General features: G+C 38.1%; 1 protein-coding gene and 1 pseudogene across 1 annotated transcript in view; one reads left to right on the top strand and one right to left on the bottom strand.

The window, feature by feature from the left end:
• CDH12 (cadherin 12) overlaps positions 1-21,292 on the top strand; it is a 156,222-nt gene that overhangs the window by 101,294 nt on the left and 33,636 nt on the right. Inside the window, exons 5-6 of the mRNA XM_023922145.2 lie at positions 5,577-5,764; positions 16,025-16,278. Of these exons, the coding sequence (XP_023777913.1) occupies positions 5,577-5,764; positions 16,025-16,278 (442 nt within the window). The remainder of the gene's footprint in view (positions 1-5,576; positions 5,765-16,024; positions 16,279-21,292) is intronic.
• On the bottom strand, positions 17,412-20,694 carry LOC147655643 (uncharacterized; annotated as a pseudogene).

The raw sequence follows: 21,292 nt of genomic DNA, 5'->3' as shown, positions 1-21,292 counted from the left end.
GTACACTCTGCTGCCACAAGTATGTAACAACTATGTAACAACCAGCACACTTTGGAGGCAAAAGCTGTGCGCTTGACTATCTTGAGATAATAAAAATTAACTGAGATTTCCCATTTCCTAAACCCTTGTTCCAACAAGAGGGATATTAATATCTGTGGAATTATTCTTTGACATGCAATGGGGAGGTTTATTTTTAGAAAGCTATATTTTTTTTTATATTTTATTTTATTTCTATTTTTAAAGCTATTTACTTTTAGAAAGCTTTAGAAAGACAACAACACCTTATCAGTAGAAAAAAAACAAAAAACAGCAAATGGTTATACTGAATATTTCAGTATACAAAAATTATACCAGTATAATGAACACCATTTTCCCTTTAGGAAGGTGGAAGGAGGATGGCCTCAAAAACACAGCCTGCTAGCTCACCTCAGGGGGTTATAGAGCTTTGGCACAGGAACTGCCAGCTCTGGGGAAGCTCCATCATGTGGATTATCCTAAACTAGGGTAGGATCAAACACAAAAAATATTTTTGTTTCTGCTCATTTTCCCTTAAAGTACCTTTAAGGTGAACCTTGGACATCCATCTCTGCAGCATTGGGAGATGCATTTTTCTAGGTGTGGACCTTGGAATCCACAGAAGAGAACCAGAAATTTTTAAGCATGGTTTCTTGAGCCATAAGCATGGCTTCTAATGAGGCCATAAACCTTTACTCAGACCAGTGGGTTAAAGACTGGAAGGACCTTTTCCATAACTGAAGTTTTACAAGCCCATCTCAGATCATGCATGACCTGCATCAGGCACATGGTGACAAAGCCTGACTTTTTTCCCCCACACAATGTCCCAGCCCCTCTGTAGAGCACAAAGACACATCTAGAAAAGGCATGAATGCATCTCACTGCTGTGCTAAATCACATCTCCTAGTTTTATGAGCATATGCATCAAATGCTGATATTTATTAGGCTGATTAGCTGACGTTGATGTAACAGGTTTAATGTACTGAGTACATGCTTTTATATTTACATCATCTTTTCCTTTGACTATTGCACTGCAGTTAAAACATCAGTGAGAAAAAATGAACTATTGTCTTATGATTCTTGCTAAACAGACATAAATTATTGCCTTTACAATTCAGGTCAGGATAAAAATTAAAATGCCTTGGTAATTTAAGATAACAAGAATATTGCAGTACACTATGGGTTTGGGTCTTCTTGTTTGTTTGTTTGTTTGTTTGCTTTTCCTGAGAAAACGTTAAAGATTTAGAAGAAGGAGAGAAAATTCTTTTATTTCAATGTTTTTGCCTTTAAGAATCATGCTATCATGATCCACTGCAATGCAAGACTTTGGCAACTGCCAGAAAGCTGAAAAAAGTACAGACAAATAAAATTCAGGAGAGGATAATCTTGCACAGTACAAGTGTGGTGACAGATTGGAAAAAAATGTTTGAATACCATTTACAGCTGTTTGATTGAAGGCCATTATGCATTTAGCTTAAGTCCTTTGATGCTAACCTGGGTTATTTCTTAATGGTTGTTTTGCTGATAAGAAGCAATGATGATTTTCATCTGCTATTCCCATCAGACCTGAAAAGCTTTTTGGTAAATGATGGTGTAAACTTCAAGTGTGGAGAAACAATAAAAAAAAAACTTCTTTGTAAGTAAAAAATAAAAAAAACCCCTCACCTAACCTCTTTGTAAGTAAAAATCAAACCCCAAAACAGCTTTTGAGCCTTAAAAATAAAACCAATCTAATCATGTCAGAGGAACTGTAAATGTGTGCTGTATTTCAGTCAATATGACTGATTACCTGTCACTTACTCAGCTCTGATTTCTTCCTGCTGTGAGCTTTGAAGCTATCTTTGTTTTAGAATCTCAGAGGCAACGTGTATGAATTCTTAGCTCACCTCTGCCTCATTTTCCTGAATGATTTTGGGGCTAAGTAATTAGCCCTGTCAGTTATTTCAGCTTAAAAGCTTCAACAGCATCATCACTTATTTATTTTTTTCATCCTTGCTGATGCTGCTTAACATGAAACCAAAAGTCCTGACCAAGCAATATTTATTGTTATCAGCTTTCCTATACGTGAAAATATCCCAACTTGCATGCAATATATGAGACTAAAATCAGCAAAAGGAAGAGCTAGTTCCAGAGTCTAGTTTTGTACTGCAGTTTGAGAAAAGTGAGGGCTTTCTCCTTTGGTGCATCCTAAAAGACAGAAGCAAACCTGGAAAACACATTTAAAAGACATTTATGCAAGTAGAAGAAAGATTTTTGTTGGCAGAGAAGTCACATCAAAAAAATTTGACAGAACTCTTTGAGCAGCGTAACCAGCTACTGCATAAGTTTGTCCGAGTTGCTTATTCCATCATTCCTGGAAGCTGAAGAGAACAAGGTTTTCAGGACCTTTGGGAGTAAAAGGCTATTACTCAGGCCTCTTTCAATATACCTCTATAGCAAATGGAGGTAGTAGTGTACACAAGCAAAATGGACAATAAAAATGAATAATGCTAAACTGTCACAGCAAGTCCAAGCAAGAAGCAATATCTGCTGGAAACAGAAAAACCAGAAATCTACAAAACTGTCTTTCTATCTCATTTGATATATAGCATATATTGATCATTTCAAATGTCCTCCCTACAAAGAATGAGCCTGTCTGAGATCAAGAAGCTTTTGTACAATACAACATTCCCAGACACATGGTGTGGTTCTCAGGGTATCCCGTACAGGGTCAGGAGTTGCAGTCAGTGTTCCTAATGGGTCCCTTCCAGCTCAACATATGGTTCTAGGATTCTATTTTTTAAGGGAGGGGAGGAAGGGAAGGAGGGTTTCATGCTATGTATTATATTCCCTTGAAATTTTTCTGAGACCTGGCAGCAATACACATTATTTGTTTTCATTTATTTTATTCTGAAAGTAAGTTGTCACAGTAGAACAGTTAACAGGTTCCATATGCTGTGAAGATAATGTTACAGGTGGGCAATGGCACTTTAATTGCATACTACATCTTCAGAAATCTGAGTTGCAGGATTGAAGATTGCTTCAGAGTTTCAAATTAATCTGGGTGACCTCATCTTTATTGCTGTTGAATTTCTGGAAATAATGAAATGCCAAATCATTGAAAATAACTGAAAAAGGCCTAAACAATCAGAAATTCGTAACTTAGCCTTTCTTTGACTTCATCTAAGTCCCATATGCTTTTCGGTCAGATACAATATTTTATAGGGAAATGTTTGTTTTAATAAATCTGAGTGATCTTCAGATCACTAAAAATAGATCAGTTTGTCAAAGATGGAAAAGTCTACAATCGTGTGCTCTTATATTTAATTTTCACTAAAACTGTGGAAGTAAACAGCAAATACTGCTGCAAAGATTTCTGTTATCAGATATAAGTGCCTGTAGAAGGTCTGGACAACAGAGCTAGGACTATGTTGTGGAAACTTAATTTAAGATTCAAGTGTAGGTAAAGGCCTTTTCAGTCTCTTTTCTGCATAACTTGCATAGCAGAGACCCAGTAATACATGTGTTTGTAAATGGCATTAAATAATAGGAGGATTTTTGATTGTATGAAGAATATCATATTAAAATTTTATTCTTTACTCAGAATTACTGAAGTACAGCTTAGAAATAGCTGAGACTCTTTTGTCATTACACCATTTTGTGTCGTCATAACAATCTTTTCCTTCTGTTGGAACAACACTAAGAAGTACAGTAGAACATCCTTTAGTATGTTCACTTGGAAGGAAAGGTTCTGAAATGAGAATTGCTTAGTCCTCAGTAGCTCAGCCAATGGGTAATACAAACCTACGCACTGTGAGGTCCAGAAGTGAATTCTGGCATGAGCTGCCTTTACTTATGGAGATTTTTCTCTAACAAAAAAGGCAAATTTTGCCTTCTGGTATACTTTGCATACTGTCAGGCAGAGGGGGAAAGCAAGCAAAAGACATTTTTTCAGAGGCAACCAAACGGAGCCCAAATGACTAGCTCACACAAGAGTGAGCTTGTTACTAATCCAGCAATGCTAATGTCATTTTTTTGTCACCTGAAAATATTGTAAAGCTGAAAAAGCTGACACAGCATTAATTGTACGGAGATAACGTCAGGGAACAGCGTCTGCTGTTTAATTCAGTGACTGAATTCCAAAGTCACCTATCCTGCTGTTACATAATATACAGCCTCTCAGAGCCTCATTTTGTGATGTGTGGCTGAACCACTGCTGTGTGGAAATCTCTGAGATTAATCCCTAATGTGCCTTGCAATAGTCAACAGTTGCCTGTCCTGCTCTGCTGTTGAAAGAGAGGTACAAATTTCCTCCTACATGTCACATGTAGCAGAACCAAGCACGTCATTGCTGATGTTTTCTGAATGGGCAGCTCTGTGAGAGCTGTGGAACATTGACCCAGGAAAACAAAATGAACCAAGGGAAGTAAAATGATGTGGCTAGCTTTGTTGAGAGACAGGATGAAGTGAATCAAACATCCTGGGCTCAAAACCAGCTCCAAAAGCTGCTGGCAGTTCTGACAGCAGAGGCTGCTCTGTGAAGAAAGGCGAGCTCTGCCTGCCCACTGTAATTACTGGTCATGGAGGTGTTCGCTGGCAGCTGAGCAAAGAAACAGCTCCAGGGAGAGGTGCAGCTAAACAGGCAAAATGGGCACCTCAGGAGCAGTGAAATAAGGCAGGGCACCATGTTACAGGACCAGGCCTGCTGCTACTGCTGTTGCTAAAATCAAGGCTGCCTCAAAGCACCTTGGCCTTTTTGGTTTAGCTCTGTTAATTATTATGTCTAGCATTTTCCAACATAGCTGTTCCCCTGAATGAAACTACTTTCTCTTTACATCAGTAGCAATACTTATTTTATAAGTGTGTAATTTTTTGGCAGTTTGTCTTTACTTTTTTATTATTACTTGCAGTAAATAATCTGAGAGCAAAGGTGTTCAAAGCTAAAAATTGTTCAGCTCTGAAATTTTAGTAAGGACCCCCTCTGGTGGCTCATGTATGAACGATAGTCTACATCATTCTTCCTAAAGGAATTGTATATATATATATATATATATATATATATATATATATACATACATATATAAAATACTGATTTTTAACGAATTGGGTGAAAATTATTTTGCCACTGGATTTTTCCTTTCAACCAATGTGAAAGTCATAAATATATTTTCTAAAAAAACCCACAAACAACCCCACAAAACAAATCAAGAAAAACAAAGGAAAACAACAAACAAACAAACAAAAAAGCAGGAAAGTGCTTATAAACGTGCACTATCTGTAAGTACAATTTAATTCAAGAGAGTCAATCAAATGTGAAAAATTAAAGCTAGAAGCATAGATAGGAATTTCAAGAGATATAGATGCTAAGACCTTTACAGTTGCAATGGACAAAATCTAGAATCTAGAGGAAGTCAATAGATTAAACTGGAATATATTTTTCAAAACCTTTGTTGTTTTCATCTCATAATTTTAATTAGATTATTTAAGCCTTTTATTTTGCACAGGCTCCATTATTTTAATCAGAAATATCTGTGTTAATTATCAAGAAATCCCAAGAATGACTGTCTACCACTTTGTCACAGGTATCTTCCATTTAAAAGTACCTGAGACCTCTCACATTGGTTCTGCTATTGGACGGATCAGAGCTGTGGACCCTGATTTTGGGAAAAATGCAGAGATTGAGTACAACATAGTTCCAGGAGATGGAGGAAACTTGTTTGACATCACGACAGATGAGTACACCCAGGAAGGAGTTATTAAACTGAAAAAGGTATGTGGTACCGATGGGTGGATGTTCCCATGACTCAAGTGGTAAACTAGGTAAGGGAATGAAATGTTTTTCAATTTTACGCCATAAGTGGCGCAGAGTAGTAGTGCTACATAAGTAGTTTATATTTCTATTTGAATCCATGGTTGAGATCTTAATTTTAAAAGGCATTGCAGTTTGGTCTTTTATTTCACATATAATCAGCTATGACATTTCATAAATAATGTCATGGTGAAAAAGGAATTCAAATCTCTGTATAGAAAGTACAATTTCTCTTTTATGGGAAGTTTCTACCTAAAACCATACAAAAAACATTTTAGTTCAGAGCATGGAATGAAAGAATTATATTTTATCTTAGAAAAACTATAATAAATTTTGACTTATAAGCATTTTATTTTGAAAATGTTTACTTTGTGGTTACTAGTTTAGTAATGAATATTGTAAAGTACTATGGTGAACACAGACTTTATTCAAGGTAGAAGAGTCACAGATAGTTGCAAATAGCCATGTCCTACTTCTAGTCTTGTAATAGTGTACCAAGTATCTGGTTATCAGATACATATGCAGGGAAACACACTACATCTCAACCATTGATATTGCTTTAGTGCCCTAGAATAAGTTCAAAATTACTGAATTTATTAATTTCAGAGACGGAAAGGGCACAATTTGTTTAGAATTTAGTTATTAAAGCACTCAGTAGGAGAAATCCAAAACAGAGAGTGTCACATTTTAACCAGTTATTATTTTCTGAGCCTAGGCATTTACATATACACAAACAATCAAATTGTTTAGTAGAAAGAAATCTGAATGACAGGTCATTTTGGAAGGCATAGTTATGTTTTATAGACAGCTCAGGCTAGTAGGTGTAAATTTTTTAAGAAAACAGACTATTAGCTGAATGCTTCACAAGGGTTCGGGAAGGAAAGAGTTATGGGTGTGTATATTAAGGTAAGCTTTAGGAAAAGTGAAGCTTTAATTCTAGGAAAATTTAGAATGTAGGTGCTTAACTTCCCTTAACTCTGACCATAGATCTATATCTTCTTTATATTCATTCTAATAATGGAAGTGCTGGCTTCAACCTCCTGACATGGGAAATAGTAAATTATCCATGTGTGCATTAAAGGACAAGATGATGTCAAGTCAGTGACTCTTTTGCTTGTTTTAATGACATAAAATGGAAGCCACTCTACTCATAGGAAGTAATTTGTTAATGAGACACAAACTCTTTGACCTCTTCACACCCCCCTTCTTTTCTGGCAAGAGGTTTGAGTGTTCTGCTTCCTCCTAATGGGAATTTGTAGACTTTGTTTCATTTTTAAAAACCCTTCTGGTCACCTTTTTCCCTCCATGCAGATGACTCAAAAGTGGGTCCATCTGGAGCTGTCAGGCTGAGCAGCTGCATACCCCTCTGTATGCACTGCCAGTCAGAATTTGCAATAAGTAGGAACCATTAAAAAAATAAAATATTATTTTTAATCATCAAGAGTAGGTTTTTGATAGAACTCAGTTCTCCTTGCATTAGTCCTAAGCCTCCTCTGTGCTTCTTGTTTTTATACACGACAATAGAATTTCCCATGCTTGTGGTGAAGTGTATGTATTACGCACTGCTGGTTGTCCAGGTTGGCAGTGATGATGTTGATAAGAAGGGTGCCAGAGTAATTAAAAAGGACTTCAAGGCTGTGGGTTGATTGGTTGATGGGACAAGAGTGCAGACAGTGTTCTGCTCTCTTCCTTCAGTAGTAGAGATGAATGATGAAAGGAACAGGAAATACCATGTTATCAATAAGTGGTTTAAGGGCTGGTGCCATCAGCACAGTTTTGAGTTTTTTGATCATGGGACAACTTTTACAGCACCAGGCCTGCCAGAGTCAAATGGGCTCCATCTATCTAACAAGGACAAAAGGATTCTAGACCATGAGTTTTCAGAGCTGATTGAGAGGCCTTTAAACTAGGTTTGAATGGGGAAGAGGATGAAACCAGGCTGTCCAGAGATGAGCCTAAGGGTGGTAAGCCAGAGTTGAAAGTGAAATGAGTCCAGCTGAAGTGCATGTACACTAATGTAGCCAGCATGGGCAACAAACAAGAGGAGCTGTAAGCCATGGTACAGAAGGAAAGTTATGACACAGTAGCCATCACAGAAACATGGTGGGATGACTCACATGACTGGGGTGCTGCAGTGGATGGTCACAAGCTCATCAGAACAGAGAGGTGAGGAAGGAGAGGCGGTGGGGTGGCTCGGTATATTGGGGTGTCTCTTGACACGACAGAATTTGAGGTCAAGGATGGTGAAGGTGAGTCTCTACGGGTAAGGATCAGGGGAAAGACCAACAAGGCAGACATCCTGGTGGGAGTCTGTTATAGACACACCAAGCAGGATGAAGAGGTGGATGTATTATCCTATAAGCAGCTGGAGGAAGTTTCAGGATCAGCAGCCAGGGGTGGGGCTCTGCTAGCCCTTCTGTTTAGAGAGAAGGATTGTTTGGAGATGTGGTTGTCAGAGGCCATCTGGTGTAGAGAAATCATAAAATAATAGTTTTCAGTGTTCAGTAAGACATGGAGGGGCATCAGAAAAACTCCACACTGGATTTCTGGAAGGCAAACTTCAGCCTATTCAGGGTGCTGATCAGAGAGCACCTTGGGAAACATGCCTTAAAAACAAAGGGGTCCAGGGAGGATAGATACACTTCAAGTAAGAAATCTTGAAGGTGCAGGAGCACATTATCCCTATGCGTCAAAAGACGAGCTAATAGGAAAACAACTGGCCTGTCTCGTCAGCTTTAGAAGAAACTAAGGAGAGAAACTAAGAGGATATATCATCTTTGGAAAATGGGTAGGTAACTCAGAAAATGTTTAAGGGTGTTGTTAGGGCACACAGAAAGAAAATTAGAGAGGTAAAAGAAAAAATAAAATTCACACAACCACTTCTATATCCAGATACTTTAGAGTTGGTTGTTGTATTTAGGCTTTCCAGCCACAAGATAGGGCATAATCTGAACTAGGGAACCCTTACAACAGCACAACTTTGATCAATGTTGCCTAATGTAAATGACAGATCTCTGTCACTGAACATGGAGGAAAAACTGTAGTCCTAAGCCCTTTCCTGATCTTCATCATAGTGAGAGGGGAGAGTGAGAGAATGTGAAGATCAGGAAATACCAGCTTTGTTCCCTGCAGGAGTGTGGAAGGAAGAGAAAGTAAACACGCAGGGCCTTCAGCAAAGTATGCCTTTATACTGATACTACATTTTGTCTTTCACAAAACACATCTCAGGGAAAAGTTCCCCTTCACAAAATTTTAAGTAATCCAAGGGTTTTAAGACATTTTGTAATTATCCAAAGTCCATCCACTTAGATTCTTTGCAAGATCCCAAGTTAGAAAAGAGCAATATGGATTCTAAAGGTATTGTTCACTCCGTTGTCTTTTTATATCTTTACGCTTGTACTAATATAAATATGTTTTCATGGGTTGCAACTTTCAGATTATGGAAGTGCTGGACACTCACAATTCTATAGACACCTATTAAAATGCGTGCTAGCTGTACAGTACAAGCCTACAGCAGCACTATTCATTTGCCTGCAGAGAAGCAATTTTACATTTCAAGATGTTCAATACACTGATTTGACGTGGGATTATTCAAACATTTAAGTATGTATTGAAGTTTTTTTTTTTAAATGAAAGTGGGTGAATGAGTAAGACTGACTTATTCAATTAAGAATTCTAAATAATAAACAGTGAAAGCAACTAATAAAAAGTGCTAAAAGCTTTAAAAACAGGTTTGTGCTTTCTTCTCTATTGTAGCTTATTCTGTTGCTGGTGCTGTAAGTGGTGCAGTAATTCAGTGCTGAGCCACTTCAAAACCATTTATAAAATTTGCTTTTATTTTCCCTGAAAAAGTTCTTGCAGCCAGAAAAAACTGTCTATCACTGCATAGATGCTTTTTTTGTCTGTTGTTATGCAGAAAAACATTTCTATATAAAAATTGATAAAAAATGAAGCCTTCCTGGACTACCTTTATTTTTGGTGAAAATACATTTGATGAGAAAAAAATTGCACAGGCTGAGCTCTTCCTTTTAGCACAGTAAGAGTGTTGACGGATGCAGAAGGCCATTCTCTGCTTCTGAAATGCTAAATGCGTAAGAACAGCTACAGCTGGACAAGTTGCAGATCTTAAATCATCTGTTTTGGTTGCTCATTTATTTTTGTTCTATGATCCTATATACATCTGATTACTACTACTCTTGTGCTAATTACATATATTAAAAATGAAACAACTTTTCTTATATTCTGCTAAATAAGTCATCCAAATGCCATCTAGCACCACTGTGTGGCTAGTACTGTAATATCTTTTATCTCTCAAAATAAAAAAATAAAGGAAATAGTATCCCTAAAAAAAGGTGGGGGGGAACTTGGCTTAAGGGTAGTACTGTATGCAGTTCTTTGTAAAAGTCAGAAATATTATTATGTTAGGAATAGAATTATAATTCCCTCCCTTGTCTACAGTTGTTTAATATAGTGTTTATACCATTTGGTATTTAGATAGTATCTTCTATTGTATCTGAATCTTCAAAGCAAACTACAAGTGGATGTAAGCTATAAGAACCACGGTCACAGAAGGGGCCATCTCCTTCATGCCAGAGCATAGTGGCTTCAGATCTGTCAGTCCTAGGCAAGGGACTGATTTTGATGTATTTAATGACCGGGCACAACAGTAAAGGAAAACAGAAAGTTCCAACCTTCTCTGAAAAGTTGGCACTAAATCTATTAAACCAAGGATGAGTTTATACAATAAGCCCATTTTGTGCAGAAGCCTTTTAACTAACTCAGCATGTGCTAATCCAGAAACAGAGTAGGGTTAAGGCAATTAACTTGTTCTTCTTGAAGACATCACTTTACTAATTTGTGCAGTGCTTCATTAAAACCTTGGAAAACAACTGTTTTTAGGCTTTTCCTGTTGTGATCCTGCACTGCTCCACCATACTGGGTGAAATTCTCCACATGGTTCAATGCAAGCTCAGGGGACAGCCACATCTTGTTTTTTGTAAGTTGTGCATCACTACTAAAACTAACTGACCAGATGACAAGGCTGTGGCCATGAAATCCCAGCAGGTCACAGCATAGCACAATTAGAAACAGAAACTTTAGTGATGATAAAATAGAAGAATTAGGGGGACAATGAACAGAACCAGAAGCTGCAGGAAAGTATTAGGAGTGTGTGCTTCCTTTTAACCTCCGGAGGAAATTTTTAGAAGCCTTTAAGTGCAGTCAGAAAGTAGTGCTTTGACTTCTGACTAGGCTCAGTTGTGTTGCCTGTGGGAGAGCCCATGTATGTAGCTCTGGAATGTTGCTGGAATGTAAGAGCAGTCTGAGAATACCTGTACCACACAAGAGTGAGTGCAAGGCAGACTCCTGCTGTCCTTCAGTGAGAACTGCGTTAAAGCTATTCCTTGCTTAACCACCAAAACTGTACAGACTGCTCATCACACCCCACGCCACCCATTCTTTTTCCAAAGGCAGGGAATTTCCTCTGCAAGTGTAAGCACAGACACTGTCTGCCTGTAATCATAACTCATGAGTTTGTGGGAGTGGGAATAGTGGTTGTGCATTTTGAGGAGGAATAGCAGGTGATATTTAATCCTTCAGAACAGGCAGAAAGTGGCGAGCTGTGTGCAGATACAATCACAAAGAACAACAGGAAAAGTAAGGAAGAGGAGACGTTCAGTCTTTGTAATTTGTGGATAGATCTGTTTGGTTTGGTTTTCCTTGGAACAGGGAAAGTCGCCTTCAGAAATGGGTGAGATACTTGAGAGTAGCGAACAACTGAACCTGATGCTGCTCAGCTTCTCCCCTTCTCCAGATACAGAGCAGACATCTATTTTGCCCTCTTCCCATCAAATCTTGAAATATTCACTACAAATCTAATTTTTTACTCACCTCCAACTTATGAACGTTCCTAGTTGATCTAGAGCTTACTTTACTGAACCTGCTCTGTAATGCCACTTATTTCCTCATGCTATTTAGAATCCAATGCAAAAGTCCTGTAACCGAAACTTAACTGCTCACACAGGAAGTGTCAATGCATGGAAAATTGTCTAATGCCAATATTTCACAAAATTTATAGGTGCTCAACCCATTTGAAGGGGAAAGTGTTTCCTCCTTTTCAGATGAGCATCTTTCAGATGTGACCCAGAGCTATTCTGCAATTGCACAATGCTAGTATGAAGTCAAGCCTAAGTTATTATGCGCTTCCTGTCAACCCAGTGCTACTATCCATAACTATCCATATGTCCTGGGGCTTAAAATCTCATCCCAAAATATAGCTTTTCCATCACTGTAGGTGAAAGCCTCTATCAGAAACAATACTCTTGTATTTCTTATGGGTGGATAAAAAGCAGAAATTTCTGGAGTTTCCAGTCCTGCCTCTTTGTGAAGCAGAACAAACTGACAAGGTAATTCTTTTTCCACTCTTGTTATGCTTATCATTACAATTCATTATATCTTTCAGGCCATTTCTACTTCTTTCACCTCTTTAATTTTCTCTCTCTCCTTCATACTATCTAATACAAAATTTTGGATATAGATGCATCTATATAGCAGCATCTTTTAACTTCTTCCTTGAAGGTGGAAAACAGTAATATTTCAAAATATATTTATTTCTAATACAGAGCTGGATTTGTGCTGTCCTAGTCATACTAAATAAGTCCATTCATGGTACTTAGAGAGTTGCAAGGTAAAGTGATTTGTCAGTATGTATTTGATTTGGGGATTTGTAGAAGGGCTTTGCTGTGCACAGGTGTGTATATGCTGATAGCACTTTACTAAGCAACTATATAGAGCAGCTTGTAATGTCAACATAGGAGAAAGCACATGAGGACAAGTTGAGGGGGCCAAATACATCTGTTCTGTCACTGGTACTTAGAATATCAATTAGAAATACTACAGTTATTGAATAGTTCACAGTTAATAAGGCATCACTTTTATATTAGCAAAAATGCTCTTTACTGCACAAAAGAAACACAAACTTCTGCAAAACAAAAGTCTTCTTCAAACTTACCTTCTGCATGTAGTTACTGTTATAGTAACTATATATATAGTATATATAAATACTTTTCTTACTTATTAAAAAAATGTATGAAGTAATTTAATTAAAATCTGATTAATTGAAAGACATTTCAAGAACTTTACAGGACTGGTTTGAGGTTTTTTGTATGATTCAAACAATCTACTGTTTTTGTACCATTAGCAGCATCCCAGATTTGAAATGAAAATGGGACTGAGCACCCTCAGACACTTATTATATAAAAGGAAAACACAGTGGTGGGTTTTGGTTTGTTTTTGGTTTGTTTGTTGCAGTGTTTTTTGCTTTAATACAGGTAAAATATCATGTCAACCACTCATTTCCTTGACAGATTTTAGTGATATCTACTAAAAATTACAAGTATAATAAAATGGTTTTTTAACATGTTTGAAACCAAAAATCAAAAAATCCAAAAGGTTTTGCCTGAGACCTATGTGGACATTCAATTCTACTGTTTTCAGGCAGACTCTGGACAATTCAGACAAATGCCTGAATCTTAAACTGTCAATGTTATTTATATGACTCAACTGTTCAAATATGGGATAAACAGAATCGATTGCAATCCCCATACACATAAGAAACCACACTCTTGTTACATGATATATGTTGTTCAAAATCTTTTTCTAATTGAAATTAAGTCCAAGGTTTACCACTTGCAACATTTCCTAACTCTCCATACATTTCAGTCATGGTTTAGCCTCACTTAGGCTAAAGGCTGATTTCTGCTATTTTGTCACTGATTTCTTTCTCTCATGATGGCTCATCACTTTCAACCTGTCTCTTCTTATTTTGACTGCCATCTGTGCTTTGCACTGGCTGCATAACCTCTAACTATATTTATCATCAGACTCAGAAGGACAGAAAGAGATGATGAGTTGCTTGCTCTGAGGTTACAGTGGAAAAACATTATCCCTTCTTGGGATCACATTGTCTTTTTAAAAGTATACTTTAGTATTTCCCCATAATGCTGGGCAGTAGAGAAGTAGTGCAGACACTTTGCTTCCTGGGTACCTGTGCAGTGAAATATGCACAGTCTGAACATACCAAAAGACAGAACTGTTTGAAATCTTATTGCTTTCTGTTCCTTTTGCATCATGAAATGTTGTGATGACACTGGCCATGCACCATGATCTGGTATAAGTGTCTTGAAGAGTAATTTGGTGAAAGACAGCCTGCAAAGACTGTATGAATTATGGCTCTTACCATTAATGCATCTCTTTGCAAAAAAACTGATGAATCACAGGAGCCAGTCTGAAAAGCTTTACTGCAGTTTTTGTGGTATGAAAGATACATATGAGGTATTACCCAGAATTACTACCTAGGTGGGAGCTTAGACTTCTTACTTTCTCTAACTTAATCATTTATCTCTATCTTAACCCCTGCCTTTTTCTTCTCCAATCTAAGTCCTTAAACTTAAGATTTCTCTTCTTACTATATTTTTTGAATGGATGTTAACAACTTATATAGGTATCTGGAGAAGAGTTGTTTTGTTTTGTTTTGTTTTTCTTTTGGGTAAAATCATTTTGGCAATGCACAACAAGTGTGCAAGAATAGTATAGAAAATGAAAACACAGTGTGTCAGCAATTAGGAAAATGGACCAGCATGTCTGTTTTTAGTGAAGGCAACATCTTAGAGTTTCACCACTGGGGCATGAGATCTACCAGATTTAATTTTGTCTGTTTCTTCTCAGGCTTAGTTTCTTCTTCTTTCTTGTGTCAGTCAGTTCAGACACAAAGGTGCAGCACATACTGGCTTTTCTGGTAATTTTGTCTGTAGGAGGATTGCTGTATTTGGTAGTGAATTACTTTCAAGTCTGATTATTTTTATGGCATTGAGATTTATATGGCTAATTTTAAGTCGCCAGCTCAAAAATAGACAGAGCATCTAGTCTATAAAAATTATGAAGTCTTTCATAAGGATTTATAATTATTGTGGTAGCTTTTTAACGAATGCATGTCAAGGTAATTCAACTGATTTTAATGGAGTTATTTCAATTTACACCAGTCAGTCATCTGGCCAATTATGTCCTCTTGTGATAAGGACAGAAAACTGAAGAATTTAAATCTATCTTGGCTGTGACAACTGACTCAAACAGTGGGGAAAAAATAACAGACACTGAAGTATTCTTGTTCATACACATGTAAAGCTGCTCTTTTTTCCAGATAGCATATTTCTTCCTGTTAGCAAATTTCCATCTTAACAATTATAGGTAGAAACCACTAGGTGCCAGTGTTACCCAGACATCAAGAAAAAGCTTTGTTAGAAATGTTAAAAACAACATGAAAACCAATGCAGATAAACTCTTAAAATGAAAATAAAGCTTCTGCATCTTTTCAGCTAAATAAGACTGCATTAAGTGTTTTGAGATGATTGCTTTTCTAGAAGCAAAGGCACTAAATTGATATGCATTGACAGAAACCCACATCAAAACAACTTGATTGCAGGATACATTCTGTCAAAACCCCACATAAGTACACAAAAGCTGCTGTGTCATCTTCAAGACCTTATGAATTGCACCTAGGTTCATAAGACAGAATCAGAGTCTGCATTTTGCAAAGTATATGCAGCTCAAACATATGGCATGAATAGCAGTTCACTGCTAAGATTGACATTTTACAGAAAAAGCTTGTTTCAGATCAAGGTAGAATTTACATTCCAAATCCAACCTGAAGTTTGGCTTGACTCATTGGTATATATCAGAGTTTTCATTTGGGCTTGTCTTTCCTCACTGTCTTGGTCTTCTGAAAGTTTTTCCTGCTTAAAAAAAAAAAAAAAAAAAGGAAATCTATTTAAGGAGATGGATCAGCTAGAGAGAGCTGATTGCTGGTGCATGGGAGATGCAAATGCAAATCTCTGACTAACCTGCGCTCATCTCATTTGCAAGAGATGAATCTCACTCATTTAACTTCAGACATCTACAGTGTAACTGTTTACATCCATGCCAGTCATCCTGGCTTTTTTGATGTAGAGAAGCAGTAATTTCCTGACTATGATTCATCTAGCCTATTTCAAAAAACACCTTAGCATAAGATGAACTGCAAAACAAACTTAAATGATTGATTTGTTCAGGAGATGAGTTTTACACTAAAGACATCTTAAATTTTGTCAGATTAATCTCCAACCAAAATGATTCTGCAATGTCTAATTTTTAGTCAAATCTAATGTTTTGCTTTTGTTCTTTCTACAGCCATTAGACTTTGAAACAAAGAAGGCATACACCTTTAAGGTGGAGGCCTCTAATCTCCATCTTGACCATCGATTTCACTCAGTGGGTCCATTCAAAGATACTGCCACTGTGAAGATAAATGTATTGGACATGGATGAACCTCCAGTGTTCAGCAAGCCCATGTACACGATGGAAGTCTATGAGGATACACCCGTGGGGACCATTATAGGTGCAGTGACAGCACAAGACCTTGATGCTGGCAGCAGCTCAGTTAGGTAAGAGAGCTTTTCCTTCTTCTGTAATCCTCTGACAACCCAAAGCGCTGCTGACAGACCCATGGCAAAGAAATTAGCATGAAGGTATAAAATATACCAAGTCTATATACCAAGAACTGTAATAGATAACTGATGCTTTGAGAAAATATTGTAAGGACATGCTCGTTTGGGTGAATTATCTGGAAAAATACATTAAGAAATACATTAAGTGCTCACAGCTTCTTATCATACTGATCATGTAAGTTACCACACACTGACATGACTTCAGAGATGGTGTGTTAAGACTAAGGAATAGCATGGTGTCTGGGTGTCACAACTCACTGGTACAAGATGTGATATTTGCTATAAATACTCCTCTAGGTTGAACACAGACATGTCAGGGAACTCTCAGGTGTTTAATGTACAATCACATAACTCTGACTGGCTCACAAGTCACAACACACCTCCAGAGAGAGTGAGGTAGCCCAATTCATGATTTTATAGCTAACCTGGTACACACCACTAAAGTAGATTTTTCACACTGTTTTGTTAGCGCATGCACAGCCAGCACTTCTCCTGGAAATGAGTTGGCAGGTAGAAGCTGAGAATGATTCTCAAGGTGGAGCAGGAAGTTGGCTGAGAGCCGACCAGCCCCAACTCTGCAGGATCTTCTTGTCTGATCACACCTTTCCTTTAGCAATGCTCAGAAAGTTTGAGACAAGGTGTGCTTAGGTCTAGTCCTCTACACTGGATCTTCCACAAAAATATCTCCAAAGTACAGCAGTGAAAAAGAAGGCTTTACATGCTACGTTTGCTTGAGTTAGATCTCAATGGGTGACAGAGCTTCCCCTTTCACAAGAACCACTTGCTCCCTCCATCTGGCAAGGAACAAGTGCTCTGATAAATAATCATCACATTTGTCTTGGCTGAGGCTGTGGGACATGATTGCTGACCAACATGGCTGAGTTCAGCACAAGGAAACTCCTGCCAGGCAAGCCTCTCATTTATTGTTATAGCTTATTTTCATCAAATAAAAAGGAGAGGGCAATCTGGTATACAAATGTAATACATTGATTTTGACAACCTGTTTACAGCCACATTAGAAAGATTAAAGTGAACCAGAGCCATGTGCCGATAATGAAGCTCCTTAAAGCTTAGACGTGGACTAAGATATAGGCAGTCGTTAACGCGTACTTCCAGTACCAATTTGTGCTGGGCCTATCTGACTTCAAGAAACATTTTTAGCCTCAGATTTACATAAGAAATATTGAAGGCATAATCCATGTCATCAATCTTTATTATTAATGTTTATCAGGTGGGACCATGACAGAACAGTAAAATGCCACTAGTGTCTACCTAGTGCATGCAAATTCATGTGTATTTGATTACAAATGGAATTTGGACTTTTTTTAATCCATGTTTGTTAATTACGTGTATTTTTGACTCAGTATTTATATTTTCAAAATATACAACAAACATGCTTGTTGTAATCATATTCAAAAATGTAACATACAACAGTGACTGTTTAGCTCCTACTTTGTCAATTCACTGTTAATTTTTGCTTAAAACTGCTGCTGCTTGCTTCACTTTTTTTTTAATAGAATCTTAATTTTTTTTTTTTAAATATAGAAACTTATTTTTTCATGAGTCTGTGACACATTTTTTCTCTGACAAAGGATCAAAACCTTCAGTAACAAAGACTGAAGTCTGAACTTTTTCCCTGGTGGTAGCCTTTGAAAATAGCCCCAGCGAAGTCAATACTCTGTTGAAAAGCATACTCTCTTGCAACCAGATAGAAAGCCTTTAATCACGTTGTTGAGCACTTTTTCATATGACAGTGGAATCATTTGGATGTATAAACAGTCTTCAGTAAGAGTTTTTCATTTCACAAATGCTCCTAGGAGACTCAAGTGCTTTTTACTGATTCTGTATTTGCAACTATGCAAGAAAAAAAAAAATTGTTTCTCTATCCACATAATCTCTCTTTATCCATATACTGTGTTCACTGGAATGTTGAATCCTAAGCCATTTTATAATGTCCATGTCTACATTTTTTAACCCTGAAATCACTACTTGAGTGTGCAAATGCCCATCTACAATTAATATACCTACATTTTAGTTTCACTTCTTGCTGACCCCTTATACCAATAAACTGCCTAAGTCCTCCAGGAGTCACATTTATGAGTTGATTTGGCTGGTTCATGCTCACATGAAAACATGAACTATGTCTCAGAATGTTCTGGTGCTCTTCAGTGGTGTGACTTTTGGGCACATGTTCATCTACATGACTTACATTCAGAGTCGTATTTTCCACCTGTGCAGAAATGTCCTGCCCCAGTACAACAACCCAGATAGGTTTGCCCCTGTGTTCCCAGCTAATCCTATTCCATTGCTGAAGCCACCACCACAGGACATTAGCCACCATCCAGGAGTGAGTGTGGAGATAGAATACAATTTTCTTATTCAGACATCTCTAGGACTAGTTGGATGGCTTTCACTTCTGCAAATAGACTTGACTCTCCTCCTTCAGCAGTCATTGTGTAGAACTCCACACAGCACCTTCCCATGACCAGTGGTTTCCTACCATGCAGAAATACCCATCAGTAAATAGAGCATGGCCTCTTTTATTTTGGGACAGCTTGTTATATGATGGTTCTTCTTGGATACTTTGAGCCACCTTCCTCTATATGGTCATTGTGCAAGGGGCATCCTCTGGATCTTTAGGGACTATCTTGGGGGTTTTTTTATTATTATTTTGTAATTGTCTGCTTATACGCAGAAGAAGGTTCTTGCTTTTTTTCTTTTTTTATTTTAAGTTTTGTTTTATTTATCCCTTGAACTGCTTTGGCTTTTTTTTTTTTTTCTTTTGACTTTTTTATTTTTCGGCTCACCTGGGGAGCTGGTGGGAAAGCCACCCCAAACTCAAGACCTCAAAGCAGCTGAATCAGCATGAGAAAGGACACGAAAACCCACCAACTTCTCCTGCTGCAAGGAAGAGACTAACCTCAGAAAGATTCCCATCTATTCTGCCCGAGTGGCTACACTAACTTCTGTTCCTCCCCTTCCCTGAGATAAAGAAGGGAAGCTTCCCTCTTTGCCACACAACTATGCTGTCTGGTGTGGGGTTGGAGTTAAGTTTTAGAAATTTCAATATCTAGTATTTATTCAATCATTTCCTGTGCCTTCAGGCACTCTTTCATTTTTTTTTCTTTGTTAATAAACAGTTTGGGACTTTTTATCATTTTCACCCACTAGGATTCATTTCTCTCATTGACAAACAGGATTATCAAAGCCATTCTCTTTAGAAGAAATGCTCATTTCAGGGTATTTTCTCCTAAAATTTGTCCCTAAACCTAGAGAGGGACATTATCACTTTTTACCTTACCATTTCCATACCACTTATAATTCTCTCAGGTACTAGATACCTTTATGTGCAGTGATCCACTTTCCTGGGGAATTCACAAGATCTTCCTTAAATGGACATCATGCCCTCATCCTTTAGAGAGGCCATCGCCAGAGACTGCAAATTGCTCTGTCTTTTCCAATTCCTCCTTAAATTTCCCCATCTTTAGGAAGGGATTTTAGCTCTTGTGGCTTCATGGCCTTCCAATTGTTGACTGTCAGCCCTGTTATCCCAGCATCACCTGGCTGGTGATTGTAGTCTTTCCGCAAGTCTCAAAGTTCTAATGAGGTCAAGGAACTGGTTACTTCAGGTTCCTGTTTGGTTTGTCTCACTCCTTCAGATTTCTTTGTTGAAGGACAAGCTTTTTCATCTGACCTCTCCTCTCTTGATTTTCTTCCTCCTATTCCTCCTTCTCCCTTCTCTTCCTCCCTTTCCTCTCTTTCTTATCAATGATATGGACTTGTAGCTTGCCTTATCCATTATTTTGTTTTCACTACTGGTGCAAGTACTTTAGTTGCCTTGGTTTGAGTCCCTGTCTCAGCCATAGTGTCCTCAAATGCAATTTGTGTTCCTGCCTCAACTGCAGTCCTCTGCGAGGACTGAACAGTGGCTCAGCAGGCACAGGTCAGGCCCCAGCACAGGGCAAGAACCTGCTGGCTTTCACTGGGGTGGGCAAGGCGCTTTCATCACTGATGGGTCAGTTTGTCAGGGTTGGTCTCGTGTTGAGGTGTAAAGTCACAGGTAACTGCAGGTAATAACCATCCTAGGAACTTGCCCAAATCCTTCCACGCACCCTGCCATCCAGGAACTGGATGCCTCAGGGCATATTCCAGTATCTCCATACTTAAAGTTTGTTTTCTCTTACACCAGGATGACACCAGATTCCACAAATCCCATAGTGTGCCAATAATATTTGTTAATGCTATTAACAGTATTAAGCAGCTTAAATAAGGATGAGCAATGACCATGGGAGCCTGCATTATAAACCCATTCACATCAGCCTTGGGCAGGGAGAGGGAGTTGTATTTCCTCATCATCCACAGAAGATCACTTCCCCTTAACAAGGCTGCCACGTCAGGGCAAAGCACAGAGCCATTGTTTGTGTTATCATGCTCCCAGAAAACTCAGCAAAACAAAGAGATAAGGAGTGCAGCTGACAAACCTTGTGTCCCAGAGAGGAGCTTGCTACTCAATAACTGCTATTACTATAGCATGCAATATAGATGGATAGATAGATAGATAGATAGATAGATAGATAGACAGATGTATAGATAAACAGATGTATAGATAGACAGATGTATAGACAGACAGTTAGACAGTCAGATAGACAAAGAGAGAGAGAGAAAGAGAGAGAGAGACATAGAACTGCCTTTGTCTCACTCCATGGGCACTGAAAATGACTGTGGTATGTTGACCTTGGAGAGATGCCACATTCCCACCAAGCCACCCTACCACTCCCCTTCCCAGCTGGATGGAGGAGAGAAAATAAGATGGAAAAGAGCTTGTTAAGGCAGTTTACCAAGGCATGAATGAAACTTTGTGCAAGCATAAGCAAAGAGAAAAAAAAGGTTTATTTTCTGCTTCCCATCACCAAAGGATGTTCAGCCACTTCCCAGGAAGCAGGGCTTCAGC

This window comes from Cyanistes caeruleus, chromosome 1 (genome assembly GCF_971803275.1).
Source record: "Cyanistes caeruleus chromosome 1, bCyaCae1.hap1.1, whole genome shotgun sequence".
Lineage (NCBI taxonomy): Eukaryota > Metazoa > Chordata > Aves > Passeriformes > Paridae > Cyanistes > Cyanistes caeruleus.
The sequence above is the reverse complement of the archived record's forward strand: the minus strand, read 5'-3'. Positions and strand labels throughout refer to the sequence as shown.